The sequence below is a fragment of the Oreochromis aureus genome, linkage group 22 (assembly GCF_013358895.1).
Source record: "Oreochromis aureus strain Israel breed Guangdong linkage group 22, ZZ_aureus, whole genome shotgun sequence".
NCBI lineage: Eukaryota > Metazoa > Chordata > Actinopteri > Cichliformes > Cichlidae > Oreochromis > Oreochromis aureus.
In genome coordinates, this window is record NC_052962.1 from 25,118,733 (window position 1) to 25,130,608 (window position 11,876).

An 11,876-nucleotide genomic window follows, 5' to 3' on the forward strand; every position below is an offset into this window, starting at 1 on the left:
ATTGTCTTCTGAGATGTGCCCTCCTATCTTGGAAAAAAGTAGGCTCATTATCCTCATTGTCAGCTCCATGTTTTCTATTCTTGGACTCTTCTGGAGTAGAATCATATGAATCTAACCCTTATCAACCATTCAGCTCATGCTTTACAATAAGCTAGTTTAGCTCCTGTCCTTCAAATCTCTTCTGATTGGCTACTCCTTGCAAAAAGGTGGTGTTGGTGGAACTTTAGTGGAGTAACAGTTACTCGAAACAGAGAAGTTTCTCTCTAGCTGTTTTATTTACACTCATTCACAGAGTTTTGACTTGCAGTCAGTCACTGCGCTGACTCCACGTACAACATATTCAAGTTGAAGACTGCAGTTCTGAGTCAAAAACAATGTTAAAACGAACACTTTACACAGTAGGAAAAGCACAAGTGTGAATAATAAAAAATATGGACGGTTAAAATTTCCTCTGCTTTGGCTTCGGGGTCCTGGTATTGTTCATGCAGACTCACTGTCACAAACTAAACAGAGCCATCAGATATTTTTATACCAGTGTTTTACTATAATGTCAAGTAACATTTTTCTTCCTTTTTACTAAAAAAAAAAGCTATATGTGAAAGGTCTTTTATTTGGCAGCCAGAATGTAAAGGCATTTATTTTTTAGCACACACTTAATTTCCACATTGTGTTGACACTGATCACATGAAGTCCAACTGTAACTGCAACAAGCCATCAAGCCTGAAGTCTGTACCAAGACTTATCACTCAGTAACCAGACATTCTTGCTCCTCCTCTCGTATTCTCCCAGCTGCTCCTCTTGCTCTCTCCCTCTCCTCCTGCTCGTGTAGGGAGTTCTGCCCCGTGGTTTTGCCGTGCTGCTCCTTCAGGTGCCGACGTAAGGCAGGCTTGTGGGCAAAGCGGGCGTGGCAGTAAGCGCAGCGATGTGGTCGCTCGCCACTGTGGAGGTTCATGTGGTCTATCAGAGTGGATTTTTGGGTGAACGTCTTGTAGCATAGGGGACACTGGTGCGTTTTGCCAGCCCCTCTGTGCACGGCCATGTGCCGGGTGAGGTTCGTAGAGTGGTGGAAGTGCTTCCCGCAGCAGGGGCAGGCATAAAGCAGGTGAGTGGAGCGGGAGTGGATTGCGAGGGAGTGGGCTGAAGGGAAAGTCATGTTGCAGTGCTCGCAGATTACAGGGCCAGCTACACTGGAAGTAGACCCCACCACGGCAACCGACTCATCGCTGCCTTCGTTTGTTCCAACAGTCGTCAACCCTGAACTCCCTTCACCAGCACCACAAGGAGACTCTTCTAGGGAGAACTGGTTAAGACTGTTAGCGGGTATCGGTGAAACCTTCTCCCCCTGTGCGCTGCCCATGCTGAAGTCCAACTCTGGGATCTCAACCGTGACAATATTTCTTGATGCCCTCAGTCCTTCTTGGCTGTAGTCCAGGCCAAAGCCACCTCCGGCAGATGTAAAATACCAGAGATCCTGGTGTTGGGTGATGCCTGAAGGTCTTTTCTCCTGAGATGACACCCACCTTTTTCTTTTTAAACCCCTCCCCCGTCCCCTTCCTCTGCTGTGGCCAATATTAGTCTCGGAGATTCTTCGACTTAGAGCGCGGAGACTTTCTACTGAAAACTCTCCAGAACTGAGACCTGCTGGATTCAAGTCATACTCGCCGCTTTCTCCAATCACAACTTCTTCTGTCTCTGAGAAGTTGGCACCTTGAGGTACCTCAGAGGGAGCTCCTTTTTCCTCCCCCCTGTCTCTGTCAGGGTGCTCATTTTCAGAAATATACACTCTTAACATATTGTAGTTCTCCCGTCTGGCCTCTTCATCCTCATCTGATGCATTGACCTGTAAGAGAAGTGCAGACTTAGTGAGGTGACTAAGGCTACAACTAAAGATGCCTGGAAACTACTAGAAAACAGGAAAAAAAGAATACCCATCAAAATACCCATGTGTTTGCTTCAAACTGCTTACTCCAACCAAGAGCCAGTATATAAAGGTTTTTCCTCTTTCCTTTTAACACTACTCCCATAAAGACGACATCTGACGACCTGCCCAGTACGCTTGATGAGTTTTTTCAGGATTTTTCTTGTTATTTCAAAAGCGTATTCTTTGCTTGAATAAATTAAATACCACTTTAGAAAAATAGGACACATGAGCAAAGGCTTCGGTAAATTGTGAGGATTTCTTTTTGTCATTACCCTTGAGGCCTTTTCCAGCTCTATTCATTAGGAGGGACACCTCTGCAACCTTCATCTCCTTAATTGGACCACATGGCTCCAAGTAGCTTTAAGAGAAGCTGTTAGGACTGAAGTTCACTGACTTTTTCCAGGCTGCACTGTGAGTGATTAATCAGGGGGTTAACAGTGTAGCAGATACCAGAGGCCAAAACTGCTCCATCTCACAGGCTAACATTCCCCATGCTCAGCCTAAACCCGACCTCTGACCCTAAACTATAAAAGTGACAAACTAAACATTAAACATGTGCAAGAAAAACCTTTTCGTCTCCTTACAGAGCGCTCTGTCCTGGTGAGTTATGGCAGATTTTGGCAGGACTGTGCAGAACCAACAGGATAAGAAAGTTCAACCAAAGGATCATTTGTACAACTGAAAAATCAGAAACTACAACATGTTCTTTAGGATACAGAAATGACCACAATTATCATTTTTATTCTATTTTGAGTAAAAAAAAATGAACTGCCATCCTATTCCAATCTAATTTCCTATACCCACTCCTCACGGAGACATTTCTTCTGAGTCTGCATCCCCTCTGAGGAGACAGCTCCCCATGTCTCCACCATAAATCTGTACACGCACCAGAAACAGAGCAACACTGTATTGTCCTAACTGAAAAAGTATATATATAAATATATATAAAGAGTGTTTGTAACCCAAATTATTTTTCAGAAAATGCTACGGTCAGGATAATTGACAGTATGATCTTTAATCCGTTAACCAATGCTAGAATAAGAACTACATTTTTTGAATTACAAATAAACTACACTTTATTTTATTTTGTACAAAAATGAACTAAAATAAAAAATATACAGGAAATGTGTAAACTAGCCTAGAGGACATGAGTCCAAGTCTTTGATGTCACGTCTCCCATGCAGCTCTGTCACCGACAGCATTCAGAAGCAGAGCTCTTCTTAGCCGGCAAGGCGTCTTATTTTGAAAATTGACTGTGTTCTCTATGCAATTTCTCTGTCTGACTTCCTGTCCACAAAAGGCCCCTATATGACAATTAAATTCCCTAAAAGAAACACTGAAAGCAATAAAAACTAAACTGAAATGCACAAACCTACCCGGGAAGTGAACTGAAACCAAACTCAACTGAAAAATAAATAAATAAAAACAAATGAAAAATGTAAAACTAATGGGCTGCATATATCCTCGTCATTGAGTAATAATGTTAGAAATTGTGTTATGATCGACTTTAAAGCATCCTTAAAATGAATCTTTTTCCTTACTCAAAGAAAAGTCAGTTATTATTTTCCCAGACATCATGACAACATCCTATGCACAAATGATCTAAAATGTTATTAGAAAAAGAAATACCTTAATGCAGCCCTCATCCAGTGCAGCACTGTCATCATGCAGCTGACTGCTTCCCTGAGCAGACAATTCGCTATTGCTCTCCTCCACCGAGCGCACTACGGGGCTGTGGGAGTGCACAGGGGAAGGCTGCCTAGGTGGAGGTGATGCGACTGAATGGACACTGCCGCTGACGATCACCGGTCTGGTCTCAGTTTCCACTGTGGGCGTCTAGAAAAAGGATCAAATTTGGATGTTTTACGCTGATGTCAGCATTGTTAATTGAAATTTATATTTTTTGTGTCATTGTCAAATCGGTTTCTTGACGTAAAACTCACTGTTGCAAACAGGGGCAGCACTAATGGGATCCCCTTAAACTGATTTTTAGTTTTAGTGTCCTTATTTTCCTCTAAGTTAACGATTCTGTCACTACTAGTTACCTAACATAAACTAATGTAGGTCTATCAGCCCCATCCAACCAACCAACCACATGACGTCATGTTTCGTACTGACAGAAGATGGCGCTAAACGTGTTTTTAAAATTTTAAGCACTTAAATCCAGCTTCACAGACAGTTTTACATCTATGTCGCATTTTGAGACCAGCGCCTGTAAATTAGCCTTTATATGTGTAACGTTCATGTCCCCTTTAAGATAAGCAGTGTGTGATTTGGCAAAAATGTATGGCGTCACTGTGATGAAAAAGGGCGTTGTGTTATGAAAATAAAAAGTGTGTTGTACAGCTCTCTCTGTGCTCTTTCATGTGATATACTACTCAATATTAGAGATGGCACGATACCACTTTTTTATGTCCGATACCGATATCATAAATTTGGATATCTGCCGATACCGATATGAATCCGATATTGTGTGTTTTTTAATCAATAAAACTGTTTTTTAAATATTTTGCTGCATTTTGTATAAGTTCATACTCAAGTTTAAATAAACAACAACACTAAAGCTATTCTGTTATACCTGTATGTAAAAAATACACTGCACCCAAAATATTTCATAGTTCAGCAAAACTGATCAATCTAATAAACTTAAACCTGCTCCATCCTTCCTATTCTGGTATTTTAAAGAGTACTTAGCAGAAATATTAAGCAACCTAACTAATAGGGTTGCAAACTCCCAGCAAAAAAAAAAAAAAAAATAGGGAACCACCCCCACCCTCCACCTCATGATGCTTAATCGATGTAATCAACTTTAATTTGATGCAGGGTGAAAAAAAATGCACAGAAATAAATTATTTTTCAAGAATAATTAAATAGATTCAACATCTTTCTTCAACAGAATTGCAGAATTCACAGATGGTACTTTCCCAAAGGAAAAAGTACTATAGCTTACTAGGGTATATCAGACTTAACAGTTACTATATACAGTAATGGACTTCTATACATTTTACATCAGATTAAAACTTTGGGTGTAAGATTCAGATAATTATTTATTAAAAGCTAGATATTTTTAATGAGAATAAGAAAGAAAAGTATGTCTTTGTACCACCTTTTCCCTGTTCATGCCCTATCGGCCCCCCTGGCTAAACTTTGCTAGATCCGCCCCTGCACAGTTACCAGCCGTCAGCTACGTAGAAAAGGATCCTGGTGTAGAAAGTAATATTAAATAAATTCTAACAACAGCTTATCAAGGTTAAACGTGCTGCTGTTGTTCACCGCTGGTTTCCTTTTCTGGTGCAAAGTGGACCAAAAACAAAGAAGAGAGACGGACTCGCGACAGAAAAGCCGATCAGCTGATCATTGATCAGTTTCACAATTGAAGTAGCCGCAGGAAGGTGAGGGAGAGAGAGAGGCAGTCGCTCCATATATCGGTTGTTAAGCTTAACATGGGAATGCTTTACAAACATTCAGAAATGAACTTACACACTTGCTTTACTTCTCTCTGGGATAACTTCCTCGGAGCTGAAATGCTGGTTTGGTAGCGAGGCTACAAATACACACAGCGTCTCTATCACGTGAGCACACTGCTCCGACATGCTACGGTTATGAGCCGAGTTACGCCGTGTCGCAAGTTTTGTGAGATGTTTTTTTGATATTTAATGGACCGGATTACATTTTTTATTTCTCGCCGATATCCGATCCAGTAATTTAGGTCAGTATCGGACCGATACCGATACGTAATATCGGATCGGTCCATCTCTACTCAATATAGTTGCTTGGAATTTAACCTTAGGTGCTTACAATGACACTCAAGGTTAAATGTTAACCCAATCTAGGTACTCATGTCCCCCAAGGCCTAGTATATTGCTGTGAAGTTTGATGACGACCCATTAAAAAATTGTGGGTAATATAAAGTTTTTACTGATTTTCACATTTGGTGTGACCTTGACCTTGATATTGGCAGACAGCTATAACAGCTGAACGTGATTTTCACCTAAATTAAACAGCTCGAGCTGTTATTAGTATCTACCATCTCACAAAATTTGAAAATTATATCTTGAAAACTGTGGATGCTAGAGTGCCAAAAAGCAGAGATAAATAAACTGAACCGAGTACATACTCTCTCCCTTCGGGTGCACAAAAAAAGGAAAACAGGTTTACAGAAAATCTTGTAAAACTTTATCATTCTAAGTTTTGCAAGTGCTGAGAATGTGCACACAGCTTAGGGTGAAAAAGGTGCAAGATTTCCAGTTGAAAAACCTGTAATCAGAAAATAAAAAAATTATAGTTGGACTGCTTTATGTGCTAAATTACTAAATAAATATTAATAATTAAACTCCAGGTAAGAAAGCAGGAAGAAATATAATTTAATCTTTACTGACTGACCTTCAATGGACCGGGGTTCTTCAGCTGCACATATTTCTCCAGAGCTCCTCTGCAGCGCTCTACAATGTGCTCCATCTGAAGGTAGCTGGCAGCCGTCAGGTAGTTTACAATCTCCTCTGGGTTGAACTGCAGGATACCAGTGTAGCAAGACTGAAGCAGATCACACACCACTGTGGAGCTGTACAGCATTGACACCTGGAGAAAAATCAGGAACACAGAAGAGCTTCATTTACTCTAAATAGGAGCCATAATGGCACGTGTGCTGACGTCGGCCTACCTGAAGCCTGGACGACGGGTTGAGGAGGAACTGATCTCTCAGGAAGGGTGAGCAGGCAGCCAGCACCACCTTATGTCCCCTGAACGTCTGGTTGTTACTGGCCACGATAGTGATGTCGCAGAAATGCTGGCGAAATCTCAGTGAATTCATGTGCTTCAGGGTCATGTCCCCATGTCCCGGGAGCCGGAAACACACCAACTCCATCTTCTGAGGAGAAACAAGAATCTGTAGGTGATTTCACTTCTTTAAATACGTACAGGTGAGCCTTTCATAAAAGATTAACAACACAAATCACTTATTAGACTCCCACAGTGTAATGTGATGAGGGTTTAAGAAAGGATATCATATCACAGGTTTGTATTCTGTTTATACTCAAGTGTCCACACTACAAGGTCAATGCTGGGAGCAAAGATTTGGAAACCGAAATCCCAGCAGAGGATTTCGGTTTCCAGCTTGTGCTGGAGTTCTCACTGTGCCAGCAAACACATGCCTCAGATTACTCCTATTATTTGTTAATGTGAGCATGTATGTGTATATATATATATATATATATATATATATATATATATATATATATATATATATATATATATATATATATATATATATATATATATATATATATATATATATATATATATATATATATACATACATATATATATATATATATATATATATATATATATATATATATATATATATATATATATATATATATATATATATATATATATATATATATATATATATATATATATATATATATATATATATATATATATATATATATATATATATATATATATATATATATATATACATATATATATATATACATATATGTACTAAATGCACAGAGGTTAAAAGGAAGATGTTTCAATGGATTTCACAGAAAGATTAAAACTTTTTTACTTATCTAATCTGCCAATCATATAGCAGAAACTAAACACATTTAGACATGTAGAAATGGTCAACACACTTTAGTAAAGTTCAAATTGAGCATCAGAATGGGAAGAAAGGTGATTTAAGTGACTTTGAATGTGGCATGGCTGTGGGTGCCAGACAGGCTGGTTTTGGGAAAATCCCAGTAGATCAGCAACAAGCTCACAGGAAGGCAACAGTAAATCAAATAATGTTACAACCAAGGTATACAGAAGAGCACCTGTGAACAAACATGCCAAACCTCGAAGCAGCAGACCACACTGAGTGCCAAAAATGGAAAACAGAAGATTTGAAAAATGCTGCCTGGCCTTTTGAGTCTTGATCTCTGGATTTGGATGGTAGGTAACAATTTTGTATAAACATGAAGGCATGGATCTACACTGCTTGTATCAATGGATCAGACTAGTTGTGGTGGTGTAAGGGTATGAGAGATATTTTCTGGGCACATTATAGGCCCCTTAGTACCAACTGACCAACCTATCTTTTATACTTCTCATTGTTTTTAACGCTGCAGCTCTCTGTGTGTGATAACCTCACTCTGTTAACACAGCTGTTGTGAATGACGAACCCACAACAGGACAACAAGAGCAGGTTGCACCACATACTTTGTACATTGTGCCTGTCTGACAAGATACTTTCAGCAGGTAGACCGGTTACCCCCCGCTGAAGCTTAATTTCATCTTAATGAAGTGGCAAGGGAGTTTATAGATAAATAGAAGATGCATGGAGGTCCTTTTCCTGTCCATTATTCTTTTTGATTTTCTCTATTTTATTCGGGGTATATATTAATAAAGATATTGTTACAACAATTTAACATTATGTATGAGTCTCGACAAACTCAAGAAAACTCCTGATCCATGAGAAACAACCCAAAGAGTACAAAGAGCTACTGAGATCTGCTCAACACCTGATATATAAGGTGTGATCAAAATGTCCAGAAACCTGCCCGTAATAACCCTAAACCTGGCTGATCTGCCCTTCGGGGTTATCGTCTCCTGCACCTCTGATCTGGCCTCAGTCCAGCTGCTTTTTATGATAACTTCCTGACAGACACTTGCATTGCTCGCTCTTTCAACCTAACTGGATATCCTTCAATACTTTTAAGTAATCAGGTAAAGTCTATGATTTTTTTTTAATGTGCCTGTTCCCGGAAACTTTTCTCTGACTTCAAAGACACACTCATTAAAGACGCTCTTTTATATTGCTGGCTTTATTATTGAATAGCTGAAATGTGATCCAATTATAGGAGTATTTTATGTATTATTTTTTTCTAAATAAAATATAGACTGGCTTTTCCTGCAGATATTTTGTTTATAGAGAACTGACAGTGACAAAAAGCACTTCCTTCAGCTGCACATTTCATAAAATTCACACACACCTTCTGGTCTCAAAGTGTGTAACAAATGTGGAAAGTGTTACAGATAATGAGATCAAACAAGGACAACGCAATACTGCCTATTGCCTAATAAAGGAAGCTTCCTAAAAAGAACAAAGCACTGCAGAACAGGAATCAGCTGATGGTTTGTTTGAATAACAAATCTTTAAAGGGGAAATGAAACGAAGACATCAAAGTGGTGATTGTTAATCATCTGCTCCACTGACACTAGGATTAATTATTAATCTGTTATCAAAATAATTCATTTCATTGATTGTTTTTTTGCCTAACAAAAGGCCAAACATTCTCCAATAGTGATCAGCCAGTATTTTTTCTATACATCTTACGGTTTTTATTTAAGGTGGAAATAAAAAAGTTCTGATACTTACTTGCCAATATTCTTTCTTTTGTTGGGTAACTGTTTCATGCTTAGATCTGTCATTATTGGTGTAAGAGAAAGAAATTAAAATGCCACATGACCATTAAAACCATTAATTTGGCAAATAATTGTCTGATTCATACCTTCTTATCTTCACAAAATCTAACTAATGTGAGTAAACTCCTTTTCTGTAAGACTGAGCTAACAGTTGTCAAAATGATTTATAAAATATAGTATTGTACAAAAGTCTTGAGTCTCCCCTGATTTCTTTATATTTTGCTAGGAAAATGGGAAATGGGTGCAGCGATTTATTAAAATGTATGCAAACTTCCAAGGAAATGCAATAAAAAAGGGAAAAACAGAGCTTGTACATTCTAACAAGCTTGAAAGTCAACATTTGGTAAGACCAGCCTGAACTCTCTTAAGCAGGTTTTCTTATAATTTATTTAAGTAGTCTTCAGGAATACTGCAGGCTTACTAATGGCTTCTTTACAGCCACCTACCCACTGATATAATTCCTGAACAGTAGATGAATCAACTGGGGGGTCAAATGCATCTCTCGGGTCCTCTGTCAGGTCTTTGTCGGACTTTCAGATACTGTCCAACAGCTGCAGATTGGTTTTTTTCCTTCTTTGGCCCTCTGTGTCTAGCTTAATCAATTTTTAAGGACACACTGCACACCAAGCCAAGCTTTGCCAAGTCTTCAGCTAGTAACTCTTTAGCAATCACCTAGTTCATGCAAAAGTACTATTTTATATCTTTGAAAGTGTTATTTTTGGTACTTTTCATAGATTCAACTAAAAAGAAACAGGAATAAATTATGTGTTAAAGCAGCAGGCACTGGTAACAAAATGCCTCAAGATAAAATTTTAAATTGGTTCTTTGTGAAGTTGTCTGTTATGTGTAGACACAACAATGGTTCATCCCTTAAGTTAGGAGCCTTTTTTAAATGCTCGAATGAGTCATAGGTCAGTCTTGAGTGGCTTAACAAACAGACGCAAAAAAGTCTGTCAGCAGACAGAGAGTAGCAGATAACAACAGACTCAATAAACTGAAGCCAGTAATGTTGTAGGTGTGGAGTCTCTGACAGAGGTTTCAGAAAGGAGGATACTGTCCCAGTTATGGTCAGTATTGGCCAATCCTTCACACCCTCTCCATCTTGTGCTGGACAGCCACAGGAGCTTTTTCACTCCACCATGATGGACCTCATAATCATTCCTACCTAAAGCCAACGAATATCTCTTCCTTATCACACCTCACCTATTTCCACTTGTAATACCTTGTCTATACCGTACATAATGGGGTTAAAAAAACTATTTAAATGTAATATTGCACTTTGGGTGCCTTTTTTTAATATACAGTTTACATTTTCTATGTTTCATGTTCATATTTTAAGTCAGCGATTCAGATTCTTCCGAAAATTCAGTCTGTCTGTCTCTCAAAATGTTCAGATACAAGGACTGGACTGAAAGTGAGTGAAAAAAAGAAGACAACATCCTAATAAATATTTTAAAGAGCATTTCAGAAAGCCCGGAGAACTATTGCTCAAGACCACTTTAATACAAATGACAAGAAAGCCTGGCTCCTATAAAGAAATAACGGGTGGCTCAAGACTTTTGCATAATACTGTCTCTCAAGATAATGACGACAAAATAAAGGATGAAAACTGGTCAATTAGCACAATAAATATGTAGATTAAGAATGCTTCTAGTGGCCAACAAAAAATAAGATCCATGGTAGCCGCAAATCAAACTGACAAAGACAATTGGAAAAAAAAATCAGTGTTTTTCAATTTTGGTATAACACCAACTAAGGTTAAGAGGACCTATGGGAGGAAATTATATAATGCTAGCTCACTTTAGTGACATGTTATATTAATGTAATCCACTAACTGATGTGATATAAACAGGCTAATTATATCCATGCTTATCCATGTCATGTTTAGGACTTACAGACGCTGAAAAGTTAGACTGGCTAACATTTGAGCTTGAAAAGCGGATATTAAAAAAGATTACCGTTTCGTGCGTTTCAACAGTAGCGGAGCCTATAATAAACTAGTAAAGGTGGTTATAAGCTGACTATAACACACGTTTTTTTCCTCTTTTCATTCCAGTCCAGCTAGCTAACGTTAGCCACTCACTAACAGCTCCCTTTTCGTGTCGTCTCTTCTTCTATCCAGCAGCAGTCAAACGAACAAAACCCCCTCAGTTATTGTCAAACTTTGTCGCCTGCTCACCTTCGCCTCTCCTCTCCTTGAATGCCTTGCGGGCTCTCCAGAAAGCAAATCGGGGTTTCTTTAAATGAAGTCACCGTTAAATGAGGAGATGCTAGCCGAACGGGAGCGCTGTCTGTTCATTCCTCCAGACGACACCAGCTTCTGCCTGGGTTTCTGTTTACTTTTCGGCCCCTTTATTTTTTTCGGAGGGGGGTGTAGGAGGCATACCTCGTGACAACAAACACAAACCGCCCCGTATTTCGCCGCTTAGCTGACTTTGAGTCTGTTTTCGCAAGCGACTTCGCCTCGCGGTCAGCCGTAAAACGACAGCACGTACGCTGATTTCTGATCAGCGAGTTTTAAAAAAATTAATGGGCACCA

General features: G+C 39.0%; 1 protein-coding gene across 4 annotated transcripts; it reads right to left on the reverse strand.

Moving 5' to 3' along the window:
- Positions 1-256: 256 nt before the first annotated feature.
- LOC116318918 (zinc finger and BTB domain-containing protein 12-like) lies at positions 257-11,852 on the reverse strand. Of its 4 annotated transcripts, XM_031738095.2 has the most exons (6): positions 11,517-11,852; positions 9,291-9,336; positions 6,582-6,788; positions 6,305-6,499; positions 3,551-3,757; positions 257-1,840 (listed from the first exon to the last, which is right to left on the reverse strand). In XM_031738095.2, exons 3-6 carry the CDS (start codon positions 6,783-6,785, stop codon positions 743-745), a joined length of 1,704 nt encoding a protein of 567 aa, XP_031593955.1. In that variant the 5' UTR covers positions 6,786-6,788; positions 9,291-9,336; positions 11,517-11,852; the 3' UTR covers positions 257-742. The 4 variants fall into 4 exon arrangements, with proteins under 4 accessions (XP_031593955.1, XP_039461652.1, XP_031593954.1 ...); XM_039605718.1 differs by lacking the exon at positions 9,291-9,336 and having other exon boundaries at positions 6,582-6,785; XM_031738094.2 differs by lacking the exon at positions 9,291-9,336.
- Between the last annotated feature and the right edge of the window lie 24 nt (positions 11,853-11,876).